Source organism: Chelonia mydas, chromosome 3, assembly GCF_015237465.2.
Source record: "Chelonia mydas isolate rCheMyd1 chromosome 3, rCheMyd1.pri.v2, whole genome shotgun sequence".
Taxonomy (NCBI): Eukaryota; Metazoa; Chordata; order Testudines; family Cheloniidae; genus Chelonia; species Chelonia mydas.
This window is the reverse complement of record NC_057851.1, coordinates 54,244,034-54,264,383: the sequence shown is the minus strand read 5'-3', so window position 1 is coordinate 54,264,383 and position 20,350 is coordinate 54,244,034. Positions and strand designations below refer to the sequence as shown.

General features: G+C 45.1%; 1 protein-coding gene across 2 annotated transcripts in view; it reads left to right on the top strand.

The window, feature by feature from the left end:
- The first annotated feature begins 9,602 nt into the window (after positions 1–9,602).
- B3GAT2 (beta-1,3-glucuronyltransferase 2) overlaps positions 9,603–20,350 on the top strand; it is a 55,594-nt gene continuing 44,846 nt past the window's right edge. Inside the window, exon 1 of one of the 2 annotated variants that reach the window (XM_043542464.1) lies at positions 9,603–11,279. In XM_043542464.1, coding sequence (XP_043398399.1) covers positions 10,776–11,279 — 504 coding nt within the window. In that variant the 5' untranslated portion in view covers positions 9,603–10,775. The remainder of the gene's footprint in view (positions 11,280–20,350) is intronic. The other variant, XM_007070561.4, reaches the window with a different exon arrangement.

The following is a 20,350-nucleotide window of genomic DNA, read 5'->3' as shown; positions in this document are numbered from 1 at the left end:
GGCCCCTGAAGTTCTTTTCCACAACTTGCCACACCTCACCACCAGATGTCAGGGTGGAGCTCATCCTGACACTGCTTACATCCTCCCCCCAGCCGAGAATTTGTCGTCCCGACAAATCACACTCCCTTTATACCAACTCATTGGTTTCCTCCAAAGGGCCTCAGCAAGCCCACTTTAGCTTCCACAAGCCTGTGTGCTAAATGTATTGGCTCCTCACTAGTCACCCCAGGTGCATCATAAGTTAACTGTTTTACTGGTCTTATCACCCTGTCTCGTCTATTGAGAATCTCTGTTGCCGAGGTAGGGGGAACATCCTCTTGAGTGACGGATGGAGAGGCTTCCCTGGAGGGTCCCTCGGCTACTGGAGTAGGCCCCTGCACTCCTAGTTCTAACGCTGGAGGGTCCAAGGTGCCCATGACATCCTCTACCTGTGTGTCTCCATTGTCCAATAACCTGTGTGTGTCATCACAGGGGGGTCTCATCAGCAGCACCGGGGTGTCAGAAAGGGGCCTAAATAATTCCGCCATGGGGTTTAGGGCAGAAGAGGGAAAACTCTCATTTGGTTCAGCTGATCGAGACTGAAATCTTGTCTCCATCCCAGGATACACCAGGGTTGTGTCTTCCTCCTCAGACTCACTCTCAGATGTGCAGAATAGGGGTAACTTAGCTGCACGGGGCCTGCTGTCTGTGTTGGATGGCGGCTTTGGTCTAGCACCTCTGTTTTCCCTGGCTGCCCTGTCGTGGCCCATCTCATAAGAGGTGCTTACCAATTCCCCCACAGGGAGCAAAAGGTTTCTATGCACCGTCTTTATTTGCCCTGGACCGTCTTCAGGTTTGATCTTGTAGACCGGCAGATCTCCCAGCTTTTCCATCACCAGGTAAGGTATTGCCTTCCATCTGTCAGCTATCTTGTGTTTGCCAGCAATACCCAAATTTCGCAGCAGGACTCTGTCCCCCAGCTGGAGCTCCTGCGAACGCACTCTAGCATCATATCGATGTTTGTTGCGGTCTGCGTTCTTCCGAGCCGCAGCGGTAGCTAAGCAATAAGCATCCCGCAGCTTTTCTCTTAGTCGGGATATATATTGCTGATGAGTTTCATAGCTATCTCCATCCTCTGATACACCAAAGCACAAGTCTATGGGTAATCTTGGTTCTCGCCCAAACATCAAGAGATATGGGGTGACTCCCGTAGCATCGTTCTTTGTGGCATTGTAGGCATGCACCAGAAATGCGACATGCTGGCTCCAGGTTGCCTTCTGCTCTGGTCGCAAAGTTCCCAACATATCTAATAGGGTTCGGTTGAACCTCTCTAGCTGAGGATCACCTTGGGGGTGATAAGGCGTTGTCCTAGACTTTTTAATGCCTGCTATCTTCAGCACCTCCTTCAGAAGGTGACTCTCAAAATCCCGCCCCTGATCAGAGTGTATCCGAGCCGGGAATCCATAGACTGAGAAATATTTGTCCCACAATAGTCGAGCGACGGTGGTGGCCCTCTGATCACGTGTGGGGTATGCCTGTGCATACCATGTAAAATGGTCAGTCACTACTAGAATGTTCCCAACATTCCTCTTGTCTACCTCTACAGTCAAGAAATCAATGCATACCAATTCCAAAGGTTTGTTGCTGGTGATGTTCTTGAGATATGCAGCCCTCGTGGGCAGAGTTTTCCTTTGAACACATCAAGCGCAAGTCTCACATTTCCTTCAGCCATTCAGGGGCCAATAGAACCTACTACGAATAAGTTCCAGGGTCCTCTCCATCCCTAAATGCCCAAAGTCATCATGCAGGGCCCTCATGGCCAGGGCTCTGTACTTTTTTGGCAGTACTAATTGTGCTCGTTGTGTTTGTAAAGGGTCAGTGGTCATTCGGTGTAGCACTCCCTGAATCAGTTTTAGTTTGGTCCATTCTCTCAATAGTAGTTTACCCTCCGGGTTAGGTGGGACAACCGCAGCTGGGCTTTGCCCCTCCCTTTTGGCAAGTAGTGTATCACGAATGACAATATCTTGCTGCTGGGCGTCTTGCCAGTCAGCCACATTGAGCATGGGCAAAGGAGATTGGTCCAATGCAATATAGTTCACTGAAGCAGAAGGCATGCATTCAGGGGGCAGGCCCAAAGCTTCTGCAACACATCCCTGAAGGCTCTCACGGGCCTCTGGCTCTCGGCGACTCACACTGCAAATAGCTCTCACTCCATCTGTGGGTATCACAGCAACTTCTAGAGCCTGTGGACGCCTGGACAATGCATCTGCATCTACATTGCTTCTCCCTGATCGGTACTGAATGCTGAACTCATAGCTAGCCAAGGCGGCCACCCATCTCTGCCCTGTAGCATCCAGCTTAGCACTTGTTAACACATAAGTCAGTGGATTGTTGTCTGTCCACACCTGGAACTGAGCACCATACAAGTAGTCTCGAAATTTCTCAATGATGGCCCATTTAAAGGCCAAAAATTCCAGCTTGTGGGTGGGATAGCGAGTTTCACTATCAGACAATCCTCGGCTGGCAAAGGCTACAGGTTTACGTTTGCCTTCCACTTCCTGGTACAGGACTGCTCCCAGACCCTCCAAACTGCTCCGCGTCCCACCAGCAGCTCCCGCCGTCCTACGAACTGCTCCACAAGGCACTCCAGCCGTCCCGCAAACTGCTCCACAATATATCTTCAGGCTCCCCCACTACTTAACACAACACTCAGTGATTTCAGCTCTTAGTCAGTTCAGCTTGTAGTAGGGGAGCCTCAGTGCTGGTGCACCGTTAGCCCAAAGTGAGCTCAGCAGCCTGTAACTAGACTTCTAATGAAATCAAAATTAGCTCTGATATTCCACAGTGGAGAGAGGAGGAAGTGCAATTAGCAAGTAAGGCCCTCACCAAGGGGCCCAAGCCACCAAGTATTAATACTTATCCCCAGCCTCTCTCAATTCACAGAGTTTTGGAACCCATGACCCTTGCCTAGCGAGTGCCACTTGGTTGATGGTGAGTCCCTCCATCATAACAAAAGGCCAAGTACAGTTCCAAGCACAATTCCCATAATCAGGGTAATAACAATTTATTCTTCCTGCCCCAATAACAGAGACACTGGGGATCCCACAGCAGCCAAAGTGACCATTTGGGCAGCTATGGCCTCATTCTAGGCGGGGTGGGTGTGCCTATGCAAATGAGATCGGCCCCTGAAGTTCTTTTCCACAACTTGCCACACCTCACCACCAGATGTCAGGGTGGAGCTCATCCTGACACTGCTTACATTTATATGGCATGGCCCTTCTTCTAGCTAACTCATCCAGGATGCCCCAAGGAAGATGACAGTGAAGATGGTCTGAAACAGCTGAAGAGTCAGAACTAGACCCATTACTTGACGAGACTTTGGCACCTAATGGTTAATAATGTGAACTATCACTTGATTATCATGCCAAATATTAGATGTGGAGCTGAAAAAAAGGCCAGATCACTGACCTGTGCCTGCCTTTATGGTGGCTGTGTGAGACCCACATGCCTAATTACCATCTGGAAGAATTATTGGTCAGTTGGTCACAATGTCATTGTCTTGGGCCTGTCTACCTTCTATGCCATTGAGACTGGCTGACATTTAGATCTGCAGAGCAGTGACAAATTGGAACTCTGGAAAATCATGAACCTCACGCTGTGAGCCATTGGGCCACAGAGGTCAAGGAAGCCACTTCTTATATTGTCCTTCCTTCCCTCTCCCCAGAGTAAATTGGCTCAAATGCAGGACTGGTATGAATTAATTTACAATCTAGATTCAGTGAATTTTCTTACTGAGACTTTGTCTACATGGGAAAGTTGCACCAGTTTACTTTAAATTGATTTTAAACTGATATAATTAAACTGGAACAAACCACCAGTGTGCATATTCTTCTCAGTTTAAGAGTGGCTTATTTTGGTTTAGCTTAAACCTTTTCCTAATCGATTTAAGCTAAGCAGCAAAAAGCCACAGTTATACTGAAATAAGTATACCCCAGATTAAGTAAGTATATCCCCAGATACAAAGAGGATTTGCATGGTTTAACTATATTGGTTTACATGCAAATATTAAGCTAGACCTGTGCAACTTTCCTGTGTAGACAAGGCCTTATTTAGGCCCCAGTTCTGCACCATCAAGATTAGATCAGCAGTGACTTCAATAAGAATTGGAGCAGGTTCTTTGCCTTCTCAGAGACAAAACGGCATATCAGCCTGAGGCCCTTCTAAAAATTCACTATATAGTAAATAAAATAATCTTTCTTTATGAGGAGTGACTGCTACCAACTGGAAGCCATTCTTCTTCTGAAGGCATTTCAAATGATTTCCTGTGCCTTAGTATAATATAGCATCACCAAAAAAAAAAATACAAAATAAAACCTGCACAAATGTTAGTATTGTGTCTATGGTCGAGTATCCTTTAATTTTCTTTTCTCAGGGATTTATTCAATATGGATGGGAGAGGCAGTAGAAGTAATATATCTTGATTTTAATAAGGCTTTTGACACAGTCCCGCATAACATTCTCATAAGAAAATTAGAGAAAATTAATCTAGATTAAATTATGAAAAGTGGGTGCACAACAGGTTGAAAGACCATACCCAAAGAATCAATCATTCACTGTCCAACTGGGAGGGTGTATCTAGTGGGGTCCCTCAGGGGTCCGTCCTGGGTCCAGTACTGTTAAATATTTTCACTAATGACTTGGATAATGGAGTGGAGAATATGCTTCTAAAATTTGTGGATGATACCAATCAGGAAATGGTTGCAAGCACTTTGGACAGGATTTGAATTCAAAATTACCTTGAAAAACTGGAGATTTGGTCTGAATTCAACATGATGAAATTCAATAAAGATAAGTCTTCAGTTAGGAAGGAAAAATCAAATGCATAACTACAAAATGGAGAATAACTGTGAAAGTGATAGTACTTTCGAAAGGGATCTGGGGTAATCGATCACAAATGGAATATGTGTCAACTATGTGATGCAGCTGTGAAAAAGGCTTGTATCATTTTGGGATGTATTAAGAGGCCTCAGCTGGAGTATTGAGTCTAATACTGGGTGCCATGCTTTAGGAAAGAGGTGGACAAGTACAGAGGAGAGCAACAAAATGATGAAAGATTTAAAAAACTTGACCTATGAGGAAAGATTTAAAAAACTGGGCATGTTTAGTCTTGAGAAACGAAGACGGAGGAGAGGGGAATCTGATAACAGTTTTCAAATATGCTAAAGGTTATTATAAAAAGGACTGTGATAAATTGTTCTCCAAGTCCACTGAATGTAGGACAAGAAGTAATGGGCTTAATCTACAGCAAGGGAGATTTACATTAGATATAAGGAAAAACTTTTAACTGTAAGGGTAGTTAAGCACTGCAATGGGCTTCAAAGGAGGTTTTGGAATCCCTATTATTGGAGATTTTTAAGAAGAAGTTGGATAAACATTTCTCAGGGATAATCTAGGTTTACCTGATCCTGCCTCAGCACAGGGGACCAGACTTTATGACTTTTTGAGATCCCTTCCAGCCCTACATTTCTATGATTCTGTCATTCTATGAAACCTCCATCGTGTGTCCCTCAGATTGAAGTCTCCCATAATAATGTAGCTATTTTTGCCCCAAACATTATAGATAGGTGTTTAAGGACCAGCCATCCTGTTCTCTAGTGTGAGCTGGTGGTCTGTAACAGACACCAAATAGCATTCCATCTTGTGCTTTTAAGATAATTTGCTTCGAAGTTGTTAGCAACTTGGAAACAGGTAATGCCATTTTTGACATAAATTGCCACTCCCCATCCTGTTTTGCCCACTCAGTCCTTGCTAAATAGATTATAACCAGTGATTTTTAGCATTCCAATCATGTGATTCTACACCACGTTGCAAGAATGCCAGCTATGTCAAATTGTGTGTATGCTATTATGATAGTCTTTAACTACCTGGTCACATACTGTAATTCCACAGGACACGTGCCTCATTCGGTGCACAGCAAGTCTTTACTGAGCATCTGGAAATTGTGATATTTTCAAAGGCTTATTACTTGGCCAAATTGTTCCTGTTTCCTGCAGGAGTGAAATAGTTCCACCATTGCAGAGCATACAGAAAAATCCATTTTAATTGCTGCTTTCAAATGCTCCTATCTCCAACTATAACTTCAGATAGATATATTATCAGCCTGGGGAAACCATATTGCTTATAACCCTGGACAGAAAGAAGTGCTATTTGGACAACTAAAAGTGTCAGGCTTTCTGTCAATGAGACAGGCATGACAGGAGAGACTGGAGATAGGCTGGGTGACATCAGAAGTAGCAACACTGATGACAGAGCAGAGAGTGGTCCAAGGGGCTGAGTGGAAGAAAAGCAAAGAGAACTGAGCTGCCTCAGGATTAGAGGAAGTGCAGGAGGATTCTCAGATGGTCCAGCTGTAACAGTTCCTATACCATGGCTTTCCCCCCAATACATACACGTTGGAGGGATTGTGATCAGTGGAAAGAAAGCATATAATCACTGGCTGTCATTATGGCTCCTTGTTTCCAGGCAGTGTATGTTGCAACAGCCTGCAGTATGCTTTAATTTGGTACAAGGCAGCTGAATCCTGTGAATCCTGAATCCCTAGGATGGAAAAGTTGGCACCACGTCCTGAAAAATCTATGACAAAAATCTGCATTGGGGAATGGAGGAACTGATCAGCAACACCATAATATATTTTCAGCACAATAGCCTTCTGCAAATAAACCATTTTGGATTCTAAGAGAAATCATGCCCACATGCCATCATGCAACTCCGAATATGCTTTTGTGTGCAACCATAAGAATGATCTGAGTCACGCAATGATTTGTGCCATCCATCACAGGTTAGAGTCTGGCCCTTTGTTTTATAGTTCTACCTGAGGCCCAAAATCAAATGTAACAATTTTGGTAATAAATAGTGCTGAGGTGTTTTGTAGTAAAATCTCTATCTGTACTTAGTCTTACCCCACAAAAATAGCATGTTTAGTCATTATATAATGTGAGTGGGTCTCTCTAATTTCAAAAACAAGAACATTCTACTTTGCTTATTTGGGAGCAATATCAATAAATAATACTTTATTTGTATATAGTGCCTTTCAACCTGAGGAATTTCAAAACTCTTCAAACACTTTACAACTCACTCGTTTTCTCTTGGCCTAAAATAATCTATATTTAAATATGAAAGAAAATGCTTCTGCATCATTAACTAGCATCTGCTACTACACATTGTGTACTTAATCTACCATTGAAATGCAGCCACCTCTGAGGCAAAATGTAGTTGCTGTGTCATAACATACATCATGCAACAATTTAAGAGTAAAACTACAGTCACAGTAAAATAATTACATAGCATGTGGACATAAAAACAGGCAAATGAGCGTTGCCTACAAAACAATATATAAATACAGTTCACACTGTGTGGATATATTTATCTAGAAATTTATATCAGCACACATTGTCAGACAGCTGGGTACTTCCCATCAATAAAACCAATCAATAGATTACAATATGTTGTGTAACAGAAACAGTAAATACAAATTGAATAGATGTACATAAGCACTGAATTTAGTTACCAGATGCCAGGAACATAGTCAATTACAGCGATGGAATAGTATCAAATATTCCATCAAGAACTCGCCTTGATGTTGAGTTAGTGGTTGTGCTCCTTTCTAAACTGTTGCAATTACACCAGTTGTTCCTATTGCTGCCTTTGTTAAGGTATAAATATATCAGTATTGATTACTCCTACAAAATTCCCACTAAAGATCATTTTTCCTGAGAAAAGACTAGGTGTTATACAAAGAATATGTCCATTAAAATACACTCCTTCCTAATCCTTAATTTTAGTCTGTGCCCCACTGTGCTTTTGGTGCTCTGATACTGAAATATCTGGAGATAATGAGCTCTGAATTCCCCTGAAGTGACCCTTAACTTTTAAAAATGAAATCTTATTGGGATGTGGCTTTAATACATAGGTTACATTACCTGAGTAAGCACCATCTGTAAATATCATTGTTCAGTAAATGGGGAAACAATGGCATATTCAGCCATCTGACAGAGGTGTTATTTAGATTATTGTCCTTTAGATAAGCTACATCAGCACAAAATGGGCAACTGTAATTTCAGGTATGAGATGCTTTTGATTTGGATATACTAAACTACTTATACTTGCTGCATTCCTCCATATTATTTCATTAATCACATAACAAGCTTTCCATTTCTCCACTAAACACGCTAACTCAAATTATTGCTAGACTGCACAGATGTTACCTCATTTAGATGCTCAGTACATAGTCATTTGTTACTCTCATTGTCACACAGATTTCAATTTATATTACATCACTCTAATGTCCTTTCTGTTTGTGAGCCCTTTGGATTAATATGTCCATTTGAATAACAAGTATAAACATAAAAATAGATTAGAAATGTGAACTTTCAGCTAATGGGCTTGTCTGAAAATATAAGGAATGTTTCTTTTAACAGCAGAATGATCCCACTAAATACAGCTAAATGGGCAAAATTCTGATGTCAGATACAATTATTCCAGATTTACACTGGTGAGACCATAATTTGGCCTATAAATGTAATATATGTGTTAAATCGTATAATTCTCATTATAATGAGTAATAGTGTATCTTTCTATCTATTTTGCATCACATGAAATATAAAGGAACTTTTAAACTACTGTTTAGTAATGACAGTGGGAAATGCTGAACAATGCAACAGAAACTTCTTGTGCACTCCTAGGAGAGGAAGGAGTAGTGTTTAGAACCTGTATTTCTTTTCGGTATGAGGGAATGAAGTTTGTTGTAGCACTTGATTGTCTGTATCGTATTCAGATGAAATACTGATATATGATTGATTACAAGATAAATACCCATGCCTATTTGATTTGAAATAACAGTTTTTGGGGTTTGTTTGTAACAAAGTTGAAGCAAATTTAGAGATACGGTGAACAAGCAAGAAAATGAGATTCAGGTGTACAAAAATGGGCAGTCATAGGGGGTTAGAATGCCTTTTACTACTCTTCTTAAAATGGTTTCAGACTAGCAGCCGTATTAGTCTGTATTCGCAAAAAGAAAAGGAGGAATTGTGGCACCTTAGAGACTAACCAATTTATCTGAGCATAAGCTTTTCGTGAGCTACAGCTCACTTCATCGTGACCTGTAGCTCACGAAAGCTTATGCTCAAATAAATTGTTTAGTCTCTAAGGTGCCACTAGTACTCCTTTTCTTTCCTCTTAAAATGTTTGTTATGCAGCAAAGAGTATGGGTTATTCAGATATTAAAATAAGCATGTAAAGTCCTGCTGCAAATACAAGAACACAAAGAAGCTGACAAAAATTAAGTCAAGAAAAGGAAATGTAAGTGTATGAAATGTTTTCAAGTAATTTACAAATATTAATTTTTTCTTATCTCAGAACATTATTCTTCCAGTTAAAAAATCGCAGAAAAGTGGGCAGCAGCACACACTATACATATACTCTCGTATTCAATTTTTCTCCATGTCAGAAACACTAATTTTATTGTAAAAACAATTGCGTTGTAGAGACTTAATTTCTCTAGGCAACTCGGAGGTGAGCAGTAAAGACCTCCACGCACACGTTTCCCAGCAATAGATACAGTGGTGCAGTCTCACACATAGCCCTGCAAAGCCGACCATTCCCTCGCCTTCAGCCGCGAGAACTGCCTGCTCTAACATCCCGCCTTGGAGCGGTTGGCATTTTGTTTTCTCTGGCCCAAGCAGGGAATGGAATGTTTCAGAAGACAAGCTGGATTCAGCCGATGATGTCTGTCCATGCGTTTGTTACCGTCTCCCGGAGCACAGGCACTGTCTCGCTGCAGCCACGCCAGCCACGAGCTTCAGGGCGCGTTACAGCTGCCACATTTGCTAAACAAAAGAAGTTTAAGGGCGACTCTTTCGAGCGGGCGAGGCAGAACAATAGCTGTCTCACAGCCAGGCGCCCGGCCAGGCGGTAGCTCCTTCTGCACGCAGAAGGCTACCCTGGGGCCCGCTGGCCCCTCTGCGGAACCCTTCGAGGGTTTCCTTTGCCCTGTGGAGCCCCATCCCGCAGCACACAAACCCGCGCGCCTGGCTTACGCGACTGGGCGGGAAGGCTGATTAAAACTCACAGCATTGGTTCGTTAGTGGTGTGAACCCCCCGCCCCCGATGCTCCGGTCCCTGGAGTTTTAAGCACGTGAGCACACGACGCTGCCTGTTCTCCAAAGACCCCGCAGCCTTTCAGGAGGGAGCCAGCGCGCCAACCTCTCCAGCCAGCTCCACCGGCGAGTCCCCGCTCCGCCCGCGCACCCGAGGAGCCTCCCTCCCCGCGGCGGGGCTCCGCGCCTCGCCGCCACCAGCGCCGCGCACAGGACTGTCCGGCAGGCATCCGAGGAGGGATGCTGCGAGGGCAAGAGGCGGCGGAACGGCGGCAAGAGGCGGCGTAGGGCGGCGAGGAAAGCAGGCAGCCCCCGGCAGGGCTGGCCGGGCGAAGAGGGGAACCACAGGCGCCCTGGGCAGCGGCTGGGCTCCCTCCCTGCCCCGGCTCTGCGCCTGCCCCAGCGCCATGTGACTGACCCGCTCTGTGCAGCCCAGGGCAGAACGTCGGACTCGGTCCCCGGGGCATTGACCCGCCCGCCCAGGCTGACCCCAGGCCCCCTTGTGATCGCTGGGGCTGCCCCCCTCCGCCCGGCCGCCATGCGCTGAGAGCCCCCGGCCCGCAGCCCTGCTCCCATGGGGAGGGGAGCCCAGGCGGCGGCCGCTGGCGCTGTGAGGGCGGCGCCCTGCTTGGCCGGGGCAGCATGAAGTCCCTGCTCCTCAGCCGCTTCCTGCTGCTGCTACCCTGGGGGCTCATCGTCATCCTCCTGCTGGACACGGACAGCAGCCGGGCGCCGCCCGCGCCCCCGGCCCGGCCCCCGCAGCAGGCGGGCCCCCGGCGGCCGGCGCTGCCCCCCATCTATGCCATCACCCCCACCTACAGCCGCCCGGTGCAGAAAGCCGAGCTCACCCGCCTGGCCAACACCTTCCGCCAGGTGGCGCGGCTGCACTGGGTCCTGGTGGAGGACGCGGCCCGGCGCAGCGAGCTGGTGAGCCGCTTCGTGGCGCGGGCCGGCCTGCCCTGCACCCACCTGCACGTCCCCACCCCTCGCAGGTACAAGCGGCCCGGCCTGCCCCGCGCCACCGAGCAGCGCAACGCCGGGCTGGCCTGGCTCCGGCAGCGACACCAGCACCTGCCGCCGCCGCAGCCCGGGGTGCTCTTCTTCGCCGACGACGACAACACCTACAGCCTGGAGCTCTTCGAGGAGGTAGCGCGGGGAAGGAGGGCGGGTGTCGGGCCCAGGGTGACTCCAGAGCCTGGCACACCCTGCCCACCTGCATGCACCTTAACCCAGTCCAGAGCCTGGCCCCCCGACACCCTGCAAACACTGGCTCCACCCAGTCCTGAGCCAAGCCGTGGTACTCCGACCGCTTCCATTCAGTCCAGAGCTGTGCATCTCCAGCCCCTTGCATGCACCTCCACCTAATCCAGAATCAGCCCCCCCATGCATCTCTAGCCAATCCAGAGCCCTGCACCCTGCCTGCACCTCCACCAGGTGACACCCAGGCCCAGAGAGTCCGCAGCACCACAGACCTTGCATATTCTTTTAACAGCCAATTAGCACCCTGACCCTGCATGCACTCTCCCCCAGCCTGCACACAGACACAGTTTTATGCACTGTGCATGCACTTTCAGGAGATCTAGACCTTCAGTACACCCAGACTCATACAGTCCACCTAGTTTTAGGCACAGTGCATGGCCCCTCACCCCAAACTCATGCGAAGACCTTTCCAAAATCAATATTCCAGCATTCTGCACCCATCTTCCCCCAGACCCAACGTTTCACATTCATGCACTCTGCAAGCATTCAGAGTACCAAAGAATTTGTGCTGCTCCTGCTACCGTTACCTTAATCTTAATTCTGCCTTTCAGGAACAGTTCCCTTTTTTTCCCCTTCCCACATCCTGAAGCAGTCACTTGCTCTTTTCTCATTTTCTTGCTGAGATATGCAGAGTTGGATTATATAATGACTTCACTGTGGCTCTGTTAAAACTGGGATAAAAGAGACACCACTGGCTTTGATCTCTTCAGTTCTGGTTGTGTCTCTTTCTTTTGCCCTGGAGGGCAAACTCACATCATGAATCATGGTCCTTTATAATTTAACTTGCCATGAATTACTTTGCTTGGAGTTGCCCACTCTTTTTTGAAGCCTGTCATTGTTCAAAGCAGAAAATATTTTACATAATGGCTAAACATCTTTTCAGGAGTCTCAGTTGTAAGGGGGTGTGTTTTGTCTTTATTCCAGCCACTCCGTGAAGTGCTTGCTCCCTTTCAGTGGGAGTTGGCAAGTGCACAGGGATGAGGTTATCCAGCTTTCTGATTTCCCACTGGCAGGAAGGAGGGATGTTTAATAAGTGGACATAAAACAGCAGAAGAAAGATCATGTATCTTTGACAGATAAAAGAATACCTTGGCAGAAAAATGGGGGAGGGAAAGAGGAAAAAATAGATTGGCAGGCAATGTGTAGGAGTTTTAAAGAGATTGAAATCAACATACTTCACTGCTTAAAGGTATGGACCTATCAATGTATGATAGTATCCTGTATTTAGCTAGCACTTCACATCCATGGGTGATTTACAATCAGTAGATGGAAACACCCAGTATACAAAGATGTGCAGCAGATAAAGCCTCTAGAGGGAGTTTGTTTTAGAAATGTTGATCAACGCAATTGACTAGTGTTTAGATTTAAAATATATTTTCTTCCCTTTTCAATACATTGACAGGTGCAAGTTCCTCATTTAGCAGAGCTGCTCTAGTTCCTTTTCCAGCGTGAGATGCAGCACTGAAGCTCCTAATTTGAGGACCTTACACTGGAAATGTCATATTCTTTTTTTCTGGGTTATTTTCCTAAACCTCCCTACACCCCGATGGCTGTACTTAGCTCATCAATGCAAAGGAATTCTATGCCTTCATCTTGTTTTAATGACGTCATCTGGGTTCTCTTGGAATTCGGTGCCAGTGTGGTTCATTCCACTGAAGGCTACAACCCAATCCAGAAAATATGCCCCACTCCCAGCAGTAGCACAGGGGCAAAGTCTGGACACAAATCCGTTCTATAATATACACAGGAAAGAGGAAACACTAAATGAAGAAGTGACAGGGCACACCAGTTGAGTAACTGTTAAGTTTATGCTCAAATAAATTGGTTAGTCTCTAAGGTGCCACTGGTACTCCTTTTCTTGTTAAGAGAAGATGGTCCTGAGTCAGCTTGAATCTTTTTTATTTCCTAGTCCTTTGTTTCTAATTTCCGAGGATGATGAAATTAAAAAGGTACAAATTAGCTCACCAAAGTGCTGGCTGTGAGTGCAGGAATGCAAAGGATGAATGAATCTGTAGGGTTAACCTTGAAGATTACAGGCACAACAGGCAATCCATGTTCAATTATTTCTCTTTGCTAACAGGAATGCCAGCCTCTTCACACATGCAGCTAAGCAATTCTAAGCCTCCTTTCAACACGGTTCAGTGCTAAGAAAGAAATGTGTGCTTTGAACAGTCCCATGTTCACAGGGAAACACATTTGTAAGTGAAGTTCTTGCTATGAGATGCAGTAGCAGAAACAAACAAAACAGATCCACTTCAGGGAGAGATTTTAATCTTCAAATATCTACCGAAACAACCCCATTTCTGTTTTCCCTGCAGCACAGATGGGCTCTCGTGGTGAGGGGGAGGTGCTGCTGGAACACAGATAATCCTCCCCCCCGCCCATATTGATCTGTTGCTCTGTCCAAGCAACTAAAATCCTTTGCAAATGAGCCTTTCCAAATGCCACAAGCAGAGTGTGCCTTTCTGGTGAGAAGGTGGACCGCATAGTCTTGTTTTCAATCAGGGCATTGGTCAGATTTCTATTTCTCACTGAAAAAACTTCATATTTCTCATTGGAAAATCTTCACTATTTTCATGAGTTCTGACTTGACAATTTTAAAATAAATTTCTGTCTCCCCTTTGGGAATTGATTGAGTAAATTGTGCTCCTCCTCTCCAAGCATGAAGCGGCCAGCCTCAGAACACATCACATATGACAGAAATCCTGTAGTAATTCCCTTCCTGAAAGTGGCTTAATGGGATGTGAGAGGGAATTTGTTAATGCTTAATGCTGTTTCCTATCCTTCCAGTAGCAACTCTTCTGAATAGTGGTTGCTGAATCGCTAATCCCAAAGGAAACCGGATTTAAGACCTATTGTAGACGAGGAAGGGATTGGTATAGACATGGGATTGGAAGCCAGAAACTGCTGTATTCTAGTCCTGCCTTGAGCATGGACTGCCTGTGTGATTTTTTGAACAAGTCACAATTACAGCCAGAAAATGACTATGTAAAATTGCTGTCTTATTAAATAGATCTGCATGTGTGTGTTTTGAATCATAGCTGCTGATTTTAGTGACAAAAGTAGGGATGTTTTGGTAATATTTTTCAGTCCTGTTATCACCAGAAAGATCAGAAAGTTCAAACTCTGAAGGGCTTCCAAAACCCCATAGGAGTTTTGCATCAGTGCACTTTACACTGGTAATGGTTTGCATTGGTGTAGCTCCACTGATGCAATTTTCTCTAATATACTTAAGAGAATGTGAGCCTCTTTAATGAAGCACCCCCCTGCAGCAGCTTTATTACTAGAGAAGGTGTACAAGCCAGAAGGAATGCGCTTTGTGAAATGCCAGGTTGTTTTTGTCGAGGTGTCAGTTTGAAAAATCTAGTCTCCATTTATGGTATTTTATAATGTGCTCATCATCATCATATTAGAAATGCACCAGATTTATTTGATATGGAGAGATGTTAAATATTAGAGTTAGTCAGAAAACAGCAACAGTTTTCCTTTACAATTAAAAATAAAATGCAGGGGTTTTCTCTTTTTAATTAAATCTGGAAACAAATATTGACTAACTGTAGTAAACGTGGAACCCCACAGGGCTCTTTGTACTGTGGCCTACACATTTGCCTGTTTCCCCTGGGTGGTGTGGAGCTTAATTTGTTAATAGCCAAAAAATGTGCTCTCCTATTCCAATTAAATGAGGTTGCTCCAAGCAGGTTTTAACTATAGTTTCTGAAGTGGTGCTGAGGATGGTTTGTCCTTAGCTACCCTGCAGCTAAACTTTGATCCCCATTGGTTCCTCTGCATCTTTTGTCAGGAATGAGTATTTTTAACAACTTAGAAGAGACTTCTGTGAGAGGAGCAGTTGGCCAGTGTTTGGAGTGCTAAGTGATATTATAGCAATAACTGAGAAATTGTTCTCTGGAATAAATGGAGGTCCGGCCTTTAGATGCTCACAACTCTTTTCACTTTAGGATGTAACCTAGAAATTTAGGTCTACAATTTCTCTTTAGTCCAGATAGCTGTGTCGGTATTTATCTATTTATTTTCATAGCCTAGAGACTTAGAAGTTGATTGATTCTTTACCTGAGATGTGGACCACTCATCTACAACCCCATCTCCCATCAAAAGCAATTCCTCCCCCCGCCCCCATTCTGGAAATGTATTTAATTATATGATCAGACAAGATACTCAACAAGAAATTAATTTTCATAGCAAAGCCAGTGGAAGGACTAAAGCCCAACTAACATTTATTTCATGAATTTTATTGAGATTTCAACATGAATCAGTGTGACCTCTCTTTCTTTCTTTTCTTGTAGGTTGTTTTGAGTGATGCAGTTACACTTTCTGTTGCATTTAGCTCACCCTATGCCTGGATACAAGTAATTTATAATAAAGTGCTAATACTTTGATTTCCAGTTATATACTTTTAGATTTCTAGACAAAAATCTTAGTTAAGACTGAGACTATCTGATCCTGTAATTCTGCCTCCATAGAATGTTAGATTAATAAATCAAAAACAACAGTATTTGAGGTTCCAACTCCAACCTCTACCTTAACTTTTCATATCCCTCCCTGTCCACCTTGTGTATATCACTAAGCCAGAGATTCACTTACTCTGCCCTTTCTGTATTTTAAATAATGGGCCATATACTATTACTTTTAAAACCTGTATATGTTAAATTTACACGTGCAGATTGTGTGTCTACCATCAGTTCAGCTAATCTCCTGCTTCTTACTCAGACATACCTGTCAATGAAGACTTCAGTAGGAGGTTGTCCTGCTGAAAGGATACAGGAAAGGGCTTGATGTATGTAGAATCAAATATGCCATCTCAAAATCTGCAGTGTAGTTATAGCCATCTCAGTCCCAGGATATTAGAGAGACAAGGATGGCTGAGGTAATATCTTTTATTGGGCCATCTCTCTTACCAACAGAAGTTCATATAATAAAAGATATTACCCCACCCACAGTGTTCCCTCTAATTTTTCCCATCCATATGTGGAATGAATTTTGTTATGTGCACCAATATGGAGGTGATGTGTGACACATCACCTCCATATTGGTGCACATAACAAAAGTAATGTGGTGGGGGATGGGGCTGAGGGGTTCGGAGTGTGGGAGGGGGCTCAGGGCTGAAGCAGAGGGTTGAGGTGTGTGGGGGAGTGAGGGCTCTGGCTGGGGGTGTGGGCTCTGGAGTGGGGCCAGGGGTGAGGGGTTTGGGGTGCAGAAGGATGCTCTGGAGCTACGGCGGGGAGAGAGAACTCCCCCCAGCTCTTTCTCCTCGTAGCAGCACCTGGTAGGCGCCCCAGCTGCGGCAGGTCCAGGCCAGGGCTGAGTTGGGGCTGGGGGAGGGGAGGGGCGCCCCAGCCATGGCAGGTCCTGGCTGGGGCTGGGTTTGGGCTGCCCCTCCCCCAACTGCAACAGGTCTGAGGCTGAGTTGGGGCTGGGGGAGGGGTGCCCACTCCGTGGATGCTCCAGGGCTGGAACACCCACAGAGAGAAATTAGTGAGTGCTACTCAGCAGCACCAATGGCAGCCAAGCTTCCCCAACCCCCCAGCACCTCTCACCTGCCAGCGGCCCTGCTGACCAACTCGTCCCGCTCCCTCCCAGAGCCTCCTGCCTACCGCAAACAGCTGTTCAGAAGCATGTAGGAAGCTCCAGGAGGGAAGGGGAGGAGTGGGGATGGGGTATGCTTGGGGGAGGAGGCAGGGAAGGGGCGGAGTGGGGGCAGGAGAAGCAGGGTAGGGACTTGGGGGGAGGGAGGGAGGTTGAGCACCCCTGGCTAGAGAGGAAGTCAGGGCCTCTGGGTGCCCCTCCCCTGGCCGCAGCAGGTCCCAGCTGGGTGGGCTCCCTGAGTGCCTGCGCAGTGCTAAATAGGCTGCTGCGTGGCCGTGCAGCTTACAGAGAGCTTAGCTCACCCACCTTGTCGATTCAAGATATTGTGAAATAACTGATTTTAATAACTGCCTTTCTTCATATGTCTTCCACCTTTATTTGTCTTTTTTGGTTATTCTACAAATAACCAATTTGTTCCCAGACAAAACAACTTTGTTAATCTTGCAATAAAGGATGAAAGAATTTTTCACTTCATTCAAAAACTGCTAAGACTTAAGTAATAGTTCAGGGGTGGGCAAACTTTTTGGCCCGAGGGCCACATCGAGGTGTGAAACTGTATGGAGGGCTGGGTAGGGAAGGCTGTGCCTCCCCAACCAGCCTGGCCCCTGCCCCCTCCCCCTGACTGCCCCCCTCAAACCCCCCTGCTCCTTGTCCCATGACCGCCCGCTCCCAGGATCCCTGCTCTGGGACCCCACCCCCTATCCAGCCCTCCCCTGTCCCCTGACTGCCCCCTGACCCCTATCCACACCCCTGCCCCCTGACAGACCGCCCCCCCCGGGATTCCCACACACTATCGAACCCCCCCTGTTCCGCATCCCCTGACTGCCCCATCCCCAAGAACCTCCGCCCAATCCAAACGCCCCCTGTTCCCTGACTGCCCCTGGGACTCCCTGCCCCTTATCCATCCCCCCGCCGCCGCCCCCTCCTTACCATGCTGCTCAGAGCAGCAGGAGCTCACAGCCCCGCCGCCCAGACAGAGCCAGCCGCACTGCCCACTAGGCGGTGTAGCTGCGGGGGAGGGGGCTAGCCTCCCGGGCTAGGACCTCAAAGGCCGGGCAGGACAGTCCCAGCTAATAGTTGGTAGTGTTTTCAAAAGACTCTGAAGCTTTCTCTAGGAAGTTCTGATTTATCGTTTTAGTTTATAAACTAACAAAGCAACACACCATATCAGCCATTTGACAGTTACCAACTGCCTAGCTAGTTACCCAAACTGCCCCGATGGTCATCTTGAGAACTGTCAGACTCAGACATTGGATCCATCCTTTCACACAGGTTTATTAAAAAGAAGAGTAAGGTACTAAATATTTTATGGTCGCTAATAAGAATGACCTGTTTGATGTCTGGGTTTGTGGTAGTCCTTAGGATGGCACTATGAAGCAGCGTTGAGGTTGGTTGGGTGACCCAAGCTTTGCATTTTACCAAAAATGGTGGGGGAGAGGTGTGTGTGTGTGTAAAAACTGGCATCTTATCTGGAATTTCCAGTCAATGCAGTTTGCTGCCTGGGAACCTCCTGGGATTTTAAAAGTATAACAGGATTCCTTGTATGACTTGCATTGTCTGTGGGCACTTTGGTAGCGATGCAGGAAATCTGACAGATTTTGTAAGTCATGCACAAACTGACCTCATTCCTTTCCAGAAAGCCTTCTACACCCATATGTGGCTTCCTTGTCCCTATTTCTGGTCCAGGACCTGTTATGACCCATGTAGCTTTTGCTCTTTTATTCTTCCGGGCAGGACTTACCTGCACCAAAGTGGTTCCCTTGCAGAACCTCGTCCCATCAGGAGCATCTGTCTGGACCATGCATGCTTTGCAAAGCCCCTGTCATGGCATGTACATTTTGCAAAGAACCTGCTGGGTTACCTATACTTTACCAAGTGTCTGTCAAAATAATGCATGTATCAAATTGATGTATTATCAAATTTATGTATGTATTTTGTACATTTAAAAAGAGACGTGTTCAGTGCATCTGAATATATACATATATGCAGTACATGTATCTAAAAAGATGCTTGTATCATATACATGGTGCATGTTATTTTTAAATGGATTTAAATCATGTTTCTGTAGGTTATCCTTATTTATATCTATATGGGTGATAACACCTTTAAACTGATCCATAATTCATGCATGCATCACTAGCTTCAAATGTACTACTAGCATCTCTGCTTTTTAGGGACTAAGGCCCTGATCTAATGCCCATGAAAATCAGTGGGAGCCTTTCCATTGACTTAAATGGATGCTGGATTTAGGCCGTATTTAAGCAGTTACCTTGAAGTTTTGAAGATAAGATTAGTCAAAAAATGTTAGGAAAATCTTCTGAAAGGGAATTAAGGGTATATTTCCTAGCCTCCATATCTCTGAAACTGCTTATGTGATTTGCTCCCAGTTTACCAAAAAAATTTATACTGAATTTTCAGATTAGGCAGGTTTTGTGTCTGCTCTAGTGGAAGCTAGTTCAACTGTAGCTCTGGAAGGACTAGTGTGCCTTCCACTATATGTTTAATGTAATTTGTTATTAACCAGCATAGGTCAGTTGTTAGTGATTTCAGTAGTAGTCAAAAATGGGTTCCTATGTAATTGTGTATGGATAAAATGACAGCCAAATGGATTTTTTTAAAAAAGTTTATTAATAGACTCCTACCAGTATTTTTTAAATGTGACTGGTATTATGAAATCTTTGAATTTACAGAATTGGTTGAAAACAGCAGATTTTTGCTCAGCTCCCTAGTTTTGGGAAACAGTATTTAGCAGCCTAGACAGAATGAAATATTAGCCATCTGTCATTGAGTTTTTTTCTTCATATTAAAAAAACCTTACCTTAAAAAACAATCTGAATATGTTTAGACCACTGCTGGGTCAGTAGTGCATTAAATATTTTTCTAATGTGTAGATGAATTTGATACACTTGAGGGTATATGAATGCACACTGATATTAGAGTTAGTCAAGTGATGCGTTTCTAAATAGTTCAGAATAAACATAAGTTGCTGGGAAAAAAAGCTGGAGTAACTTTAAAAGGAGAGAAACTAGATAACAGTAAAAAAAGGGGGGAGGGATTTGGTGCAGGTATGTAAGGATTTAGGGACCCTATTTTTCAAGATGCTGGACATCCTCAAGCGATGCTGAGCATCCTCAGCTCAAGCTCTTTGGGACCAAATCTTGTCTTCTTGTACGTTTATAGTGAAATCCAGACCATTACTACTAATAATAATTGAGGATGGCCAGCAGCTCTGAAGAGGCACTTGTTTTCCTTCAGGATCAGGACCTACCAGAACAGCAAAATGAGGAAAGAGAAAGAGGATCTATTAAGTAAGAGTGGGATAATAAACTCAAATAGTAGATATTTGCAAGGGTAGA